Below are 17,924 nucleotides of genomic sequence, written 5' to 3' on the forward strand. Positions count from 1 at the left end.
TTCCAGTAAACTGTTTGAACAGGAGTGACTCAGACTGAAACCAGCTTCCCTGTAACCACAGGGCTTGTTAAAGAATTTGTCAACGTGGACTCAAGAGGGTTTGTATTAAACTAAGCTGCAACTGCTGGGGTTCATGTTGCGTCAGGAGTTCCACCCAACGACTTCCTGCTCGGAGAGCCGGCTTCTTGTCTGCAAGGAGTTAAACTGATGAACTTTGGCGATAGCGACAGCTAGATGCAGGTTAAACCCATCTTTCCAGCGTTTCCGAGGGCTCTGGTGCCTTGAGCTGGGTTGCTTTTCCCCATCTCCGTGTGGGGTTTCTCTTTGCAGAAGCAGCACAAAGTTCTCTACCACACCCAGCCATGGTTACTGGGAGAACCCAGCACTGTGTTCTGACACGACACTGTGACTTAATTCAAATGGAATGATTGGGTTCAACTAATAAGCTAAATGTTACTTAATTAGCAGCGTAAAAGAAGATGGCCAAATTAAAAATGGATCTCTCCCATGATTAAACTAACAGCTAGTATCTGATAAGTTCCTGCTTGAAAAGGATTCCCTGGCTGCTGGCTTAATGAAAAGGTTTTACGGGTATTTGGTACAAGAAAAAAGAAGTTAAAGCAGACCACAAGCAGATTTTTATAAAGCAGTTGTTATAAAAATGGAAGTGGTAGAGTCACATACAATAACTGGAAAACCTTGACGACTTTTTTTTTTTTTTTTTTGCTTTCCCAGAAATGACTTGTTCAAACCCGACATCAAATTCCGTTCATAATTCCTCTTGCTCGGTCTTCCAGTCGCTCCTTTCCTCATGAGCTTCCTCTCTTTATTAATTGTGCCGGACAAGAAGGAGGTTGCTGGGGTTTGGTCCGGGCTGCCTTGATGGGTGGCCAGCAGGAGGCTTGTCTTCACACACCGCATTCCTCAAGTTTGATGCCTGCATTTGTTAATATGTGCAGGGGACGTATCTTACTTCTTTTATCTTGGCCCATAATTAAATGGAAATTCAAACCTAATCAAACCTTGAAGCTTCACTTTAGAAACTTCATATGAAGGTTGAGAGGGAGATGGCAAAACTGATAGTGAACTAATGGTCAAGTGTGGTGATTTGTTTTCACAGCCAATATAATAAGCAGTGAATATACTAAGTATGTTTTAAGTTGTTCTCCCAAATTAGTGAGTTGAAATGAGCTTTGGAATGACTCAATGAAAGCTTTAAATAAAAAGGACTTGTTACGGAGGACTGCCTGAGAAAAAAGAGGTAGCAAAGAGTTAACGCAGGCAGAGGGTAGACAATAAGAGCTATGAGTAACAAATGTGTGAGCAACCTCCTCCCTGGGTTTCTTTGGACACTGGCAGAGAATGGGGCAGCCTTGTGCCTGCATTGTTCTATTCATTTGCACACCTGCTTACAGATAAGGAAAAAACAGCAATGAGCATTACATTACGTTTACTAATGGTAATCTAGAGATGACTTTTTCACATTCTTCTCTGAACGGCTCATTGTGATAACGTCCCTAAAACTTGTTTTCCCGGCCCCCTCTCATTTTAATGTTTAGTGTGTGTAAGTACATAAATAAGAAATCTGGATTAATCTGCAATATTTTCACTCAGTATTGGGATATTAGTTCAGAGGATTATTTTCAGTAACAAATTTCTCGCTTTACAAGAGAAATGAACCTTTCCAGAAGGAATGTCACCAAGTTTATTGGAAATCTTGCAAGCTGCATTTGCCCTGTAGTTGTGGAGAAGCACATTGAACTCTGCATGCTCTGTTCTGCTTGCGTTGGGAATGCTCCACACAAGTTTCTAAAGGAACGATTTGGTCCTAAATATTTGGTATTTCACTCCCCAGTGTTCTGAGACCAATAAATGATCAAAAGTTTGGGTCAGATAAGCTGCTTCCAAAAATGTTTATTCAGGGAGAGCCTTCAATAACTGATAGACATTAATTGTGGTATCATAATCAAGAAAATGGCTACTTTTTTCCCTCTGCTCCAGACACTGTTTAAATATCTGTGTTGTACAAGAGTCTGGTATGCAGACCACTTCTCGGAGCTGTCTGGGAACCTCTGCCACTTCCCGGGGAGAACAAGCGAGAGGTATGCTCAGCACTGCACATCTGCTGGCTGGGCTGAGCAGGAAGACTCCTGTGTGCAAAAGGATTTGTCAGCTGTGCAAGAAATTGCTCGCTTTTATTCTACAAGCTGTTTTTCTGTGCCTGAGTTTTCTTCCTTAACTTATTTCTAAGTTCTCTGTGCAGGAGCAGTGTATTTTTTTTCAGTGCTGGTGACTTTGGCTCTGTTTTGTCAAGGGATTGAAAAGGTCAATCTATTTGTCTGGTCCTTTTCTTGATGATGGTGGCTAAAACAAAGCAATAGCTTGTTTCATTCCAGCAATCATGAGCCCTTCCTTACAGTGTTTGAATCTTAAACCACCTAAAAAATAGGACTTAATAATTCGTAATGGATGAAAAAATTTTGATCCCATCCATTTGATTGCTCATCACGCCACTATAACTAGATTGGCAGACCTGTGGCCTCAATAACGAATTGCAATTGTAGCTTTGAGATAAACGAGCACTCTCTGTGCAGCTGCAATGGTATTTTAGGCAGCCAGCACGTTGGTGGAGGCACTGCCAGCGCGCGCTTTCAACTGCAGAAGCAAAGGCTGCGGAGGTCAATGGCTGACGTGTGGGAACCAGGGTGATAGGATATTCTTTTACTTCATTCTTCTCCCTGTAGGTGGCTGCTGGTATCTCGTTAGGGAATCGCAGAAAAATTCATCTTGAAAGGGACCTGAGGCAGTTCTAGTCCCAGCGGACACTGCTCGGAGCAGTGTCATCTGTGAGATCAGCTCAGGTTCCTCGGGGCATTGTCAAGTCTGGTCTTGAAGCCCTCCCAGACCGGAGACTGCACAACCCCTCTGGGTAATCTCCTCCAACGCTGGACTGTCCTCACGGCCTTCTGCTGCCCTGATGTGCCAAACTGGCAACTCTCTTCCATGAAATGGGCTGCTGGATCTGCTCACTGCCACAACTCCTACAAGAATTGAATAGAAAGTAGTTCTTTAGAAAGCAAAGAAATAATAAATTTTATTTCACACTTTTGTGCACCACTATAAAATTTGCAAGTGTTGAAGGGGACGTGTTGCTTCACGCTTCTGCACAGACCTGAGCCGAGGAGTAGAGCATGGAGGTGGCAGGGGATGTGGCTAAAAGGGCTGCTGCTCTATCGGACAGATCTATTATCAGGCTGAAAGGACGTGCTCCTTCCTCTTCCTTCAGACTGTTTCCTTTAATTGTGTCGTATTCTTTACAAAATGTCTTTATTCTTGCCGTGTGAAGCAGAAGGGCTTTTTATGCAGAAGTCAGAGCTTCAGTTCTAGCTGTGGAAAACGCTGGCATTAAGCTTGAGAGTGAGCTCTGCAATATGTGTTCATTGTGGTATATCACTTCCAAACTTGAGCACATTGTTGGATTGTAATGGTCTAAAATCTTGAAACTAAAGCTGCTGAGATGGAGTTTATTATGAAGAAGGATTTGCTGGTTCTTCCCCCAAGGTCTAGGGGAGAGGGATAAATAAGGGAACTAAAATGTTCTTACTGTGGTACAGTTGATTAATTAAATGAAAAGAAGTTCCTAATGCTAATAGTCTGTTTAATCCAGAGGTGGTTCCTTCCCACTCATGTTAGTGGGAGGTCATATTTACCATATAATGGATCCATTACTCACAATTTTCACACTTTTACCCCAAGACAGGTTAAAATTAAATGACCGGGGGAAGCAAAGCTTCTGTTGGGATGAACACTTAGCTCTGTTATGTTCTGCTCCCGTATGACTTGCAAAGAATTCAACTCTGCACACAGCTCTATCTATGGCTTCTTACGTCTTTCTTTTCTAAACAGCGGTTTCAAAATCTGATTATGAGGACAATAGGTTTAACTGTATTTTCTGTGGGAAAACTTCAATTTTTCTGGCACACGTACTAATTGTAGTTACTCATATGTCTGAGTTTACAAAGTCCCGAAGATGAGCATCTTTCCCATTATCTTTGTGGGTTGCAGCATCACCCCTCAATGTGCAACCAACCTCAAGAATTTGAACGCAAACAGATGTGGAAATAAATCCGTGCCTTCCCTTGTCCTAGGGAAGGTTAGTATAAGGATTCACCTGTATATTTGATTTCTTTTTGACTTGAGATTTGTATGTAGTACCTGCTGTGTGCTCATCCTTGCCTACAAGTATTCTGAATAGTGGTTTGAAATCCTACTGGCTTTAAGTCGTCTGATCTCTGACATAGTCTATTCAATGAGGTTTTGTAGGTACTGCTCTCTTGTTTTTCCACAGTTCTCTGGTAAAGCCTGTGAAGTCAAGGGCCCTGTTTCATTGCTGTTCAATCTTCTTACTCTTGTACTTTCTAAAACTGTGTTTTCATTTTCAACATGGACGAATTTTTCTCTTGTAACTTTCCCATATGATTACCCTATTCCTTTTTCAGAATTGAATGTCTCAGAAAACCCAGACTTCTTGGGAAATTAAATTTGTTTCCTTCCCAAGGTTAGAATTTGAGCCAATATTCTTAATCTGGAACGTCTGTCCTATGCCTGTTGTATGTAAATACCTTCCTTTTATCGAACTTCAGTGCTCGCTTAGATCTGCCACCTTCCCTTCGCTGCCTTCAGTAATCCTTGAAAACCTTTTCTCACTTTGTCTTTTGACAGCCCAGTTTCCAAGACAGGGCCTTTCTTTCCCAGAATTTGGAGTGAGAAGTAAGTTTAAGCCTAACCTCTCACACCCTCTTCTCTCCAGGCATCAAGATGGAAGTATCCCCTTTTAGTTTGCCCCTTATCTGTATTAAGCTGGAGGTATTTTTGATAAATAGAACAGAGATCCAGGGCCTCAGCTCTTTCCATACGCGTTTAGATGTTGAGAGTCACTGCAGCTGACGGACTGGGAGACCGGCACCGTCATGAACCATTACCCAAATATTCCTGCTGGTGACTTACTGGAGCCTTACTCATGAGTTCTGTTACCTTTGATGTCTTGCAGGAGAGGTACGAAACGGTTTCTTTGGTCACTGAGTAATGAACTATTTGCAGCGATAAGCAATGACTGTCAACTGTATCTTGATCTCTGTTCTCTTCATCTTAACTCCAGGTCACTGTGTTGATCATTAAACGTCATCGCTGATCTACTGCTTTCTTAGCACGGGTGTATGTTGTAACCTCTCAGCCCGTAGGTAGCTCTCCGACTTCTTTAAAACTGCTCTTCTGCACTTAATATGTTATTTCAATGAGTTAATAATTCTTCCCAGTCCTCTGAAATTCTAGAATTCATTGCCTAACCACAAATGGTCATTCTCCCATAAGTTGTGTTTGATTCCATTGTGTTGCAGTAGAAAGCCAGAAGAAACAAAATATTGTGCAGCTCATTTTTAACATAACTCAGATTTTTACATAAAAAGGAGCACTGTCTTTGTAGGCAGCTTCTTAAATGTTAAGGAATTTATAATTTTAATAATCTGAGATGGTAGCTTCATACATCGTCTTCAATCTTTGGAAAAAAATGTTCTCCTCTTCAGATTATTATTTGGATAATTCAGCTTTGTTCCTAGTAAGTAAATATTATAACCATAATATTAATTATGCTCAAATCTTGAAGGATTGGACACTTCTTCCTCACATGCAAGTTACACATTCACCTCAGGGGAGTCTGCTGGCACGAGGGTGAATACCTGTCTCTACAGCAACTTTAATGGTCTCCTTGCTTGTAGAGGAGCCCTTCCATCGAGGTGCAACACGTTCTGGTTATGTCTCTGTATTGTTTTTAATGTTCGTTCACAATTTTGTTTTTTATTAGAGTAAGAAATCCTGCATAACGCCCCCCAAGCCTTCCAGAAATATATTTTGAGCTTCTTAAGGCTACCAGCTGCTAGGTAATTAATATCCTGCTTGAGTGATTGCATTAAGACTCGCATCACTGACTTCCCCTGGTCCTGCGTTAAGTCACTGTCTGTCCTTACTGGTAGAGAACACGCGCAGCAGGGACTTCTGATTGAATTTAATCTCATGTTCTCCTTCCCTTCTTTACTGGCTGCCTTCTTTGTCCTATATCCACCAATATACCGATGTTATCAATATATTTGTAAAGTGCTTGACATATTTACAGCAGAAAAAAATTCTTGATGCTCCCAAAAACTGATTGCAGCTTCATGTTAGAAAATAAACATTTATATTACATAATTGTTGTAGACCCATCTGTGCAGTCGTTCAGGAGAGTATCTTCTGTCCAAGTCTTACGGGTTGTTTCTGTAGGGGCTATGGATTCACTCCAACACTGATTATTCACAGCTCCTTGGGAACCATCAACTAGTTACTTGCTACGGATCCATCAACAATCTCTGTTCTTAGAGATTAGGAAAAAAGAGGCTTCATCATTTCAATGTGAACAATAAATTGTGACCATTCTGTTTTCCGATAATAAATCGGTGTTACGGAGAGAAAAGAGTAAAAATTAAACTTTTTAAATTATTTTTTTTCTCAAGCTTGTTAACTAAATCTAGTGAGATGTTCTTCACTCAAATACAGGAGAGCTTGTGCGACTTCCTTTACAACGAAGGGAGAAAGAAGAAATAGATATTTAAATTATAAATGGAAACAATACAGAGGGATGGGAGAAAGCCTTGTAGTTAAGTCAAGATTGTCCATTCACTCTTCAATAGAAAGGCTTTTTATATCGGGATAAATGGCCCATGGCAAGTTATACTCAAAGTTATACCATAATGCATATTTAAAGGAGGAACACTTACTTAGTTGGGAAATCTTACTTAGCAGCAAAACATGGAATTTCTCTTTAATATCCCTTTAGGTTTGGAGGGTTTTTTTGCTTTTGCAACACGTAGTAATGAAATGCTGGTATCAATAAAATGTGCCATTTTACTGAAGGCAGATATGAAGCAAAACTTCCTCAAGCCGCCAGCTGAGACTTGTGAATCAGTATTTCAGTACTGACCTTTTTATGCCTCTTATTTCCATTCCAGTTCTTGAGATCTGATGATTAACCCAATGAAGTAATGTTTAATCATTTAACCTTCCTTTGCCTGTATTGTAGCAGTCACAGGAAATCTGTTTCCAAACCAAAAAGACAAATCATCTTTGAAAGGGACATAGTGTGCTAAAGTATCCCGAAATGTTACAGGGAATGAATCACATTAGCTGAGAGTCGAGAGACCAGTCTAGATACTTTAATTTTGGGGAAAAATGTTTTGCCTGTAAGTAGCTGAATTTTTATGTCTCTTTTAATTTATTATTTTTTTTTAAAGCAGTAAGTTATGAAAGTTGCTTTGCTTTTATTTCAAATGCTTAAAAAAGTTGAGAAAAGATTGTTCCCTGTGCAGGCTTTATAACAGAAAAATTATATTGTGAAATAGGTAAAAGTTGTGAAACTGATGATTGTATTCTCTGAGAAATGAAACTTTTAAGGTTTTTTTTTTTAATTATCATTGCAGATGTTGCAAAGATTTGACAAACGAAATTTAAGGAAGCAACCAAACAGAAGCATTTCTGAGCTTGTTTTCGTTAAAGTAACTGCAAATACATAGCTCTTCTTGCAGCCCTGATGTGTGTGTTAACTTATTAAGTTATTTGTAGTTGTGATTACATTAGATCATCAAAAAGAGGGGAAAAATCTGAAATTTATCTCTTTTGGCTAATTTAGAAAGTTTGAAAAAGGAAAACGAATGAGAAGTTCTTGACTGAAATATCTAGAACTACAGCTGTGCTTTCCATGGAGTACTTTGTAATAGACAATTATTGTAAAGAAAAAAATTAAAGAAGAAAATATCTGAGTAATAACCTTAATAAAAGAAATTTATGAATTAATAAGATGAGAAAAATGGCCCCAACTTTTTTTTTTTTTGAGTGACAGACTTGTTACACTTTTTCAACACTTTCATCATTGGTTTTACAACAAAAATTGTATGTTTTTATCTGGAGGGAAAAAATAGTTTTAAGGCAGCCTTGAATTTTGCAGCAGTCTAGAAATATGGGTGAGTGAAGCTGTTTATTCTTATGAAATTTCATGAAAAATGGTGCACTATCCTTACACGAAGTTAATACAGTCAGTATATGTATAATTATAATAATATATATTTTATTAAACCAGGAGCTGTGCTGGAAGCCTTAGTTTATAGATCACTTGCTAGAGAGTTTGTTTCCAATTTCAGCTTCTGAAAATTAATACAAGAGTGTATTAGCAATACAGTCTAAGAGAATGGGTAAATATGTTAAAATCAGAATAGAAACAATTTCCATTGAAATATGTCGTGGACCTATTTGAATAGTTGGATTGTAGTGTTTTATTTTAAAGATACTTTACAATGAGATTTACGGAGCTGTGAAAAAAATCTTTGTTGGCTTATAAAAGTGAAAATATTGCTCTATCCCCATGAGCATTATGAAACGGTGTATAAAATAGGAACTGAAAATATCACGGTCGCATTCAGTTTTGTTACAGAAGACAAGGGGAGACATCTTAAAAAATTCCTCCAGAAGGCACTACTTTTTCAGTTCACCTTTCCAAAAATCCAGAATCTCTTGTTGAAAGGATGAATGTTACTGCTACGCTTTAGCACAAATTTTTATTTTAAATTAATTTGTAGAGAAATTCTGAAGACCACCTTCTACTTTTGTATTTGGTTAAGGAATTAGAATATCTGTTGTCTCCTCAGTGCTGCATTTTATTTCCTTTGTGTGATCACACTCTGCAGAAGATTCTTGCATCCTTTTCCGCTCATCCCTTAACTCCTCAGTGGGACCCAGTGTGTGTATTAGTGCTGACCCCTATTAGTGACCATAATTACCTTGTTTTGGTTTTGTTTACTAACTTGGAAGTAATGAAGAGGGAATTTTAGTTTGAGAGGGAACTGCCCTTGATGTTGCAAGATTTTTGGGCTTGGTTCACTGGTAAATTATCATGTTTTGTTTTTTTACAACAATTGGTGTCAAAATTCACTCTTTGAACTGAGAAGCATGAAAAATTTTACTTTGCTCATCATATAGGCATGTTCTAGACCTGTTTCTGCTAATGTAAGTTCAAGTGTTTGGTGTCAGCCTCGCTGGGAATAGATTTTAATCACCCGGATATACTGTACGGATCCGAGAAGATAAATAGAAAAAAAACATCAGGAACAAGTTTTCAACAAAGAGTGAATATTTCACCTATTCCATTTTGCAATAAGACACTCATGATTCCAAGGTGTTACTCCTGGTTAAAGTTAGCAAATTCACCCCTTATAAAAATCCTTTTAGAATATTGTGTATTCTCCTGTGGTTACAAATGTCCCACTAAGATGTAGGAAATCTCTTTTATTTGGCATTTTACTTTAAGTTGAAGTATTTGTTTTAATTTGGGTTACTTTTCCAATATAAAGTATAATAAATAGAATTCTGCTGATTTCAGTAAGAATTGGGGTTTTTATTTGAGAATTTGTTAGCTATTTTTAAAACACTGCAATGGAGAAGAGTTACTACTTGAAAAAGGGATGTAAAAAGATAGTAAATAGACTTATCACAGATTTTAATTTTTTTTTTAATCTGGCATAGAAAGTTATGTCAGTTCTATAGTTCAGAATTTAAATAATATGCAAGAATATTGTCAAGTAATTGTAATTTACTTGCATTGATAGTATTGAAGGTTTCAACAGAATTGTAACAACGTTAAAATTGCATAAGTTGAATTTTTCTGGATTATCTTGTAGTTGTCTTGAAGTGCAGAATTTAGAATACCATTAATTATCGATGAAAGTAATTCCCTTGAGAAATTTATCTGTCAGGTTTCCACAAAATGCAGATCAGTGAATACTACATCATGTCTGGAAAATAAAGTCTTTATTGCTTATTCATAGGTTTTTAAAAAGTAATTAATAATTGTTTTTTAAAGTTTGCTATTACCAAAGATAGTCAGCTTTCTATAGCCACAGTTGCCAAGCCTGAACAGATAATACTGACCCTGGCTTTAACTTTTTGGACAGTTTTGCTTCAAAAGAATTTTACTCTGAGGTAAATTCACTTCTCGCATTCAAATAAACTGCTTGTGAGGATCTTTATTTTTGCTTTTTAAAATGTTTACTGTGTATTTGGTAAACTGAGACTTTTGAGTTTCTCATGAGTTATTTTGTGACCACAGCTTTCAAACATAAAGTAGGCAGCATGTTCTTAGCATGTTTTTGTGAAGAGTAGCTCAAATGTTACGTGGTCTGGCACCTTTGCTTTTAAAGTATTTTAGATTCAGTTCTGTGGATTTACTGAACTTTACAAGTCTGTTGTAGAGAGTACAGGTAGTTCGGTATTAGGAATTAGGTAATTCGGTTGAGATCCTGGGTTTGAGAGCAAAGATCTCAGGATATAATGGGATTATGATATTCTGCCTTTGTGGTTTGAGAAAGCACCTTTTTAACGTTGTAAATGGTGGCAAAGGAATTAATTCCCTTTGCTTGGTTCAGGAATAAGGAATAAGCAGCAGTGACCGTTCAAAGGTACAGGGAAATAAATACTAGAAAACTTGTTTCCATAGGATTGCAAGCTTGGTGCCACTTACAGGGTTTTGAAAACCAAAACGCCATACGTGTGGGTGGTAAATTTTCACACTGAGCATTGAGGGTTTCTCTCTCTTCCTTCTAAGCCCAGAGTTCCAAATCGGCCTTTTTGTTTTAAAAATTCTCCCAAATGCTAATTAGGAAATCCCATAGCATGGGGGATATTGAGATCCTACTCGTTTTGAGGTGTCTTTATTTGGGGTTTTGTCTCATTAATGCTTCGTTTTCTTCTTTGCAGGATTTTGCTTCCCGGGCTAAACTGGCCGTCCAGAACCTGGTGCAGAAGGTTGGGTTCTTCGGCATTTTGGCCTGCGCTTCGGTAAGTCCATTTCGATAACGGAGGGGTTTGTGATCACAGACGGCAGGCTGAATGTACTGCAATGAAACGAGTGCTGGGAACTGCCACTTGGTTTTATTTCAGTCCATGTGGATCTTCGTGCCTCGTTTGCTATTTCTGTGTTCTCTGTGGCGCTCGGAGAAAGGGGATGGTTGCGGTACTGGTGAGTACAATAGCGTGGAGAAGCTCCAGTCCTCGATTAGTACCAAACACAGCCAATTCTGCATAAAAGCACAGCTAACAGTTATTGTCCCTTCCTTCACCGTCGGGCTTCTTGACACTGGTTCTCCTTGGAAGATAATGCGTTTGGAAAAGATCTATTTCTTTTTCAATTAATCAGAAAAGAGTGGTGCAGCAAGGGATCCCTTTTGGTTTTTTCAGAAGATAAAGCAGTTCGTTCTGTAGTTCAGCGTGGTGTGCTGAAACCTGATGAAAACAGATCAGTTGACTAAAGATGCAAAAGCCTTGTCGCAGAAAGGAAGGCTTACAAGAGCCTGAACTAAGACATTCTTAAAATGCAAGAAGTTTCTGTGTTTCTGTTTCAAACCAGGGATGCTCCCTGTGTTTGGTGTGAGGCCACGTCTTCTCTCACAGAGACGAGCACGTGCTGCTCAGTGCCCTGCCTCAGTGGGAGCTTGGCAGATCAGACCACACGCCCACTGGCAGTTACCCTGTTGGGACTTTCCTGGCCCAGATTATTAGCTGGCAAGATACAGCAAGAGCTCTGTTATTACCTATAGATTCTGCTGGAACCGTATTATTATTGCTTGAGGTGTTTATGTACGATAGCATACGGCACTTGACATCTTCAGAGCCAAATATATTCACAGATTGAAGAGTGGAAAACTGCCCGTGTAAACCCTGATTAGGATATTCATCCCTAGTAATTCTCCTAAGTCTGCTCAGGAGATATCTTTGGGTCATTGGGAACCAGAGGGAGCAGAATGAGGAAGCTAGTTTCAGCGTCATGGCTAGATGAACTGCAAACTACTTGTAGCTCCTTTCTCTCTAAGCGAGAGGTGGTACGACCATCTCCACTGATGCTATTTTAGTGTTTTATGTAGGTTAATACTATAGAAAAATATTGAGCCATTTGAGTTTTAAATCTCTCTCTGGAAGCTTAATGAAAAGTGGTGGGGATGGTGTGCCTTATTCTTCCATCCCCCACACAAGATGTGGGCTGTGATGCCCAGAAATGTGATCACAGTGGGGCGGGAAGCGTAGGTCCCCTGTGATCCCATCCTGCGGGAATAACCCCAGCCGTTAGCCGGCTGCTCAGCTGATGAGGTATTAATTTTACCCTTGTCTAGCATGTCTCTCAGTTTACTAAATTGTAGAGATGACAGTGCTAACTATTTGCTCAAATTTAAGTAACCTGTCTTAGCTGGGACGAATTAAAGTGATTATAGTTGCTGGCTTAAAACTTCTGCTTACTGATCTTTTGAACTCTCTTAACGTTTAGAGTGGGGACATAGGTTACAAGCTGTTCTTTAAATCTTTCCACCCAGTAAGCTCTTAGACTGCTCCTTCTCTGCCTCTGACTCATGACCCTCTAGTCACCATCTTGTGAGACATCTCTGTCGGTCTGTGTCAGTCGGTCTGTCTGTCTGGTGTGAGCGGAGCAGCAGCTTGTAGGTGGCAGGGGATGAGTCCCTGGAGTGGCTGGAGAAGGTGAAATGCGGATAAATGCAGAACAGGAGGAAGGAGTTGGTAAACACGAGAGGTGATGTGTAAATTCTTTGGAAGTTCCTGCTTAGTAATACTTCAACATTTGCTTAACTTCTTACCTACTTGCCCCACTGGGCTCCGGCTTCCTCTCCCTATGGAGGCTGCCCTGCTTCGGGGGGGGGTGAGGAGTCAGGAACCCACCACAGAACATTCGAGGGTTTGTCAGTGTGTTTACAGGGTAACTGCAGAGCGGCAGTAAAAAGGGTGAGGTTAAATGCTGCGAAGGTAATGAAAAAGCACAGGGATTCAAAGCTGTACGTTTCTGTTGCACCTCTAGGTGAGGGAGGCAGCCCCCCCAGTGCGCTCCTGTGTTCCCCCATGAGCTCCAGTGCTCGGTGCCGGGGCTTCTCTTGCTTCTTGCAGCTTCTCCCCAGGCTAGGTGTCTCCTTTACTTTCCCCCCCCCCCCCCCCCCAACTTATAATTGCAATCTTACTTTTGGATTTTAAACAGTATTTCAGTTGGATGTGTTTTTATTGATTAGAGAACTTGCTCCTGAGGTGGCAGTGACTGCCCCAGCTGCAGGGTTTTGTCTGACAAGCAGGGGTTTCCAAATGCTGCAGCATAAAAAAAACCACAGTCAAATTAAATGTTAAACTTTGCAAGTTTATCCAGTGGCAATAAGAAAGCCATATTATTGTCTGGAGCTTAATTCCCATGTAGAGGCAGCTCTGGGGAAGGAACAAAGCAAGAATTAGCCCGGGAAGATCCTTGCTGTGACTTGTGAGAATTTGCCCTCCTGTCTTTGTGGGCTTTTTTTGGCAACTCTCAGTACAGCACGTGCACGCGTGTGTGTGTGTGTTAAAAAACAAAGAGAACACCTCGCTGGCCTGTCAGTATACCCTAACATGGACTTGTTGAGTAGCTATTTGCTGTGATATGTTAAACGTGCTGTGATATTCACAGTTACCCCTACCTAAAGCGTACTGCTCCCTCTACGGTGGTCATACTGCGGTAATTAAATCCTGTGAGCTTAAAAACCCTCAAACCAGCCAACAAAGATACTCAAGACCTAGAGCAGACTTGGCTTGGAAGAGCAAAATTGTCTGGCTGTGGTATAAGTAAATAATTTACTAGCCTCCTGGGCCTGAGACAGCTGTCAGAGGTGAAGAAGTGTTTTAGTTGAAGTGGGGCGTGTTCAGAGACCGTTTTGGGGCATGGTTAGAGACCGTTTCAGATTTCTTCCTATGCAGGTGGAGTTGTGGGTGCTCATAAATTTGAATTGCTGGTCTATAACATCTAAGTATAACCCTCCTGAGCTTTCTCACAGATTTCAGATCTCCATTCGGTCAGTTGCAAAGTTACTGTCTTTCATGGTCTTTAACAATCTACACTATTTATTTATTTGTTTGTGTAACAGAACAAGGCAAATAGTGCAGGATATTAGCCCGGGAATACACTGCTACTGTGAGTTAAACACAGCCCGTGCCTTTACTCAGACAGTCTGCCCTCGCGCTGCACGCTAAGTGTGAAAGGTTGGAATTTGGATACTTTCTTGGTTTCATTTCAAAAATACTTTACCGATAGACTCACAATACCAAACGTCAAGCCAACAGTTTAACAATAAAATAAAATTAAAAAAAAAAATCTTTTAATTTTAAATGAAATGCATATGCTTAATAAAATCTAATCAGTGCTTTTAAACTGGATACATATGACTATAAATGCCAGGTTTTAATGTACTTTCTCGGATGGAGATCCCTGGGGAACGTTTTGAACACTAGCTTCCAAGAGTGATGTGCTTGTCAGTGAGAAAATTTGATAAATCACTCAGAGTGGCTTTACTGTGGTTTCTGTGCATTTCACATGGAAAACTTTTTGTTAGCTTTTTTAAAATCCAGGGTGTCGTGGTTTTGACCAGATTAACCAATCAGAGCGACAGATGGCCCCTCCCCCCCCCTCTAAGGAAAAGAGAGGAGAGGAAGAGATAAAAAAAAAATTATGAGTTTAGAAAAAACTAAACTACTTTAATGAAAATATTAATAAATAATGAAATAATAAATAATAAAAAAAAAAAAAAAAAAAAAAATATATATATATATATATACAGTATATACAAAACCGTATCAAGCTCCCAGGGTGATGATCACGTCACCGGCAGGCACAAGGGAAAAGTCCCAGGCTGGACTCGGTGATGGACAGGAGCTGGATTCCGGATCTGGAGTCAGGATTGCTCGGATCGGGATCAAAGGCAGACGAACAGACAGGGTCCTCCTCAGATGTCGGCCATTGAAGGAAGAGAGATGACCCTTTGATCCCTCAGCTTTTATACTGAGCATGATGCAGATGGGATGGAATACCCTGTTGGTCAGTTTTGGGTCACCTGTCCTGTCCGCTCCTCCCTACAGGTGTGACCCCTCTACGCTTTTCCGCTTCCGACCCTCCAACGGGGCAAATAACAAATTTACCTGACCTTGGTTGTTATAGCAATAAGTATAAGCAAGGGCCTCTCTGCATACCATTCCTTGGTATTATCAGGTCTTATCACTATGAGAGCGAGCAGTTTCTGAACAATATGCCGTTAATTTCAGAGTTTAGTTAGTTAGAAGAGGCCCAGCTAACAAGGAAAAATTACTGAACAGAAAATTAGTTCTGTTTTACCTCAAACCAGGACACAGGGGTAAGGAGGGACCATGAGAATGGAATTGTCTGGGACATTGTCTAGCTGGATCCCAGAGACTTAAGTTATGTGGTGTGACATTAGCATTTTTGTAAGTATCAAGACAGAACAGTTTTGGACCAAGTTGGATAAGGGGAAAATGTTCATTTTTCAAAGTTTCAAGGTCTGTATGTTCCTGTTGGTCTAAGTAAGTGCTGCAATTCATGAACTTCTTTCCCTTGTGCTTCACAGATTCCAAATCCACTGTTTGACCTGGCCGGGATAACATGTGGACACTTTCTGGTTCCCTTCTGGACCTTCTTTGGTGCAACCCTCATTGGGAAAGCAGTAATTAAAATGCACATCCAGGCAAGTAGATGCTACACCTCCCTCAGGACTCCAGGGTGAGGAGTTTTGGGCGTTTTTTTGACTGTTACACTGCGTTACTTTGTAATGAACTTTGGAGTCTCCCTTCCTGACCTGAAGTAATGGAAATTAATTTGGTGCAAAGGATTTACAATAAAGGATCTGCCAGGCTTCTTGTGCTCAAAAACTTAGGCAACTGAATAATTTATAGCTACAACCTAATGAGCTCGCTGCCTACACCACTCAGGAAATTGGTGGTTAGCCAAGTTATTTACCTACGGTTTTTACCAGACTGAAAGGACTTCGTACTCATAATGAACTTGCCTTTTTGGTAACGAATACTCATTTCAAAGAGCGCTGCAACTAGCCTTTACCGGTTGAGCGGCACTTTTAAATGCTCCTTTTTATCTCAGTTGAGTGTGTAGAGAAAACCTCGCTCCTTTCAGGCCCTGCAGGCTGCAGCCTGGGGGTCGTCTCGGGGCACGTTGTCCATCGCTTTCCAGGCTGATCAGCAGGTTTTGGTGTCCTCGGTCTGTATTATTTTGAAAGGGCCTGATTTCAGAGTGTGTCCAGTTTTTCTTGTTAACTGGGAGCCTTACCGGATGTTCTGAAGTTGGCAATCGGAACCTCCGGTTGCTTTCAAAAACGTTGAGTCTCACTTTTAAAATGTGTCACCGTTTTGTCCAATGAAAGATGAAGTATTGATTCCCTGGCGCTTCTCTGCTGATGCGGTTGGTGCCGTATCATGAGCTTCACTGCTCTATTTGTAATGATCAGAACCAACGTTTTCAGCTGGGACTTGTTTTTTTCAGCATCTCCATAGGATTCGTGCAGTGCCTGTAGCTGTTTTGCTTGGAACTCTCTGCAGTCACTACATTAAAATGGCAAAAACTATTAGTAAGATAAAATTACTCGGCTAGTATTCTCATCAAGCTGCTTAAAAACCTTTCTTTTGTCCTGAACAGAAGATTTCAATCTTCAACCATTTTTTTCTTCCCATCTTCCTGTAAATGGTTACTTTACTTTGCCCCAGTCCTTAAGCAGAAAATAAGAGACCTGAAAATTCTTCCACTTACTGTGATAGAACAGCTTTTTCTCCACGCTGCTTTTTGTATTATTCGAATTTTTCTGCTTTGAAATCTGTGTACTGTTAGAATTTTTTTCTGGCAACGTAGAAAAGTGAAATAGTATTTGTGAAATATTCCTTTTATTATTTTACATGCCTTGTTTAGCTAGCAGGAGGTTTGCTATGTAATTTGTAGTGCTCTACACTCACATCAAATGTAAGTGAAAAAATATTTCCCAGTGTCTTGCACAATTGATAAATCATCTTATTTTGTAACGCGTTTAGCTATTAGAATCCTCTTTTCTGTGATGCTTGATTTCAAGCACTCTCTTGTGCAATAGCCTTGAGTTTTGTAGCGATCTTGCTGCAATTTGGAATTTAGGAAATGTAAGAGTCATGGAAAAGGACAGGAAGCGAGTGGCTCTGCGGCAGTGGCCATCCCGGAGCTGCTCGAAACCGGCCCCTTCCTCCGGACCACAAAATCCTTTTGTGTAGTTCTAGTCACATCCCTTCTTTCCAGGCCGGTGAACGCAGTTCTCCTTCGATCACGTTCAAATGGGTTTAAGGAGACTGTGGGAACTGTGTGTGTGTGGATGCGCGTCTGCAGAGAGTCTTGCTCGCTCTTTGCAAAGAACGAGCTGTCAAATATGACAAAAGTGGAATCAGCAAGGGCTGTTTTAACAAAATTGGAACTTATGTTAGAAGAGAAGGGGGTGCTGATATTATGGACATGTGGATTTTCTGTAAAAAAAGCTGTGCTACAGAAGTTTCTTCTATTGAATTTACTCTGTTCCCAATAGTCTGTTGCACTAGAGATGGTTTTTCACAGTTTTTTGACCAGACCCAATGGCTCTTACTTTGTTCTTCACTGAGTACTTTTTGTCTGAAGCACACACACGAGGGGACTAAACGATATATTATTTTTTCACTTCTGTGATGTGTTTGTGTAAGGGGATGTGAATTTTTCTGCACGGTGATGACTTTTTTTCCATTAAAATATTGTTGACGGAGTAAAGTGACCTTGAGCTTCTGGGAATTGGAGTTTGGGGAGGATGCGAATGGTTAGTAACAGGCTACAAAAACATTGCAAGAAATTAAATCTATGAGGAAATAGAGTAATAAAGTAAACAGCTTTTCTCTCTCCTGCCTCTTTTTGAAGAGGGTATTGAAAATTAAAGATCTTGAAAGCAGAAAGAAAGGAAAACTATGTGTGAGTGCAGGAGGAGGTGTCTGGT

At 40.1% G+C, this 17,924-nt stretch overlaps 1 protein-coding gene across 3 annotated transcripts in view; it reads left to right on the forward strand.

The window, feature by feature from the left end:
* VMP1 (vacuole membrane protein 1) overlaps positions 1-17,924 on the forward strand; it is a 65,902-nt gene that overhangs the window by 34,069 nt on the left and 13,909 nt on the right. For all 3 annotated transcript variants that reach the window (XM_074160553.1, XM_074160555.1, XM_074160554.1), the window contains 2 exons: positions 10,834-10,914; positions 15,510-15,626. In XM_074160553.1, coding sequence (XP_074016654.1) covers positions 10,834-10,914; positions 15,510-15,626 — 198 coding nt within the window. The remainder of the gene's footprint in view (positions 1-10,833; positions 10,915-15,509; positions 15,627-17,924) is intronic.

The sequence above is a fragment of the Numenius arquata genome, chromosome 18 (assembly GCF_964106895.1).
Source record: "Numenius arquata chromosome 18, bNumArq3.hap1.1, whole genome shotgun sequence".
In the NCBI taxonomy this organism is placed as follows: Eukaryota; Metazoa; Chordata; class Aves; order Charadriiformes; family Scolopacidae; genus Numenius; species Numenius arquata.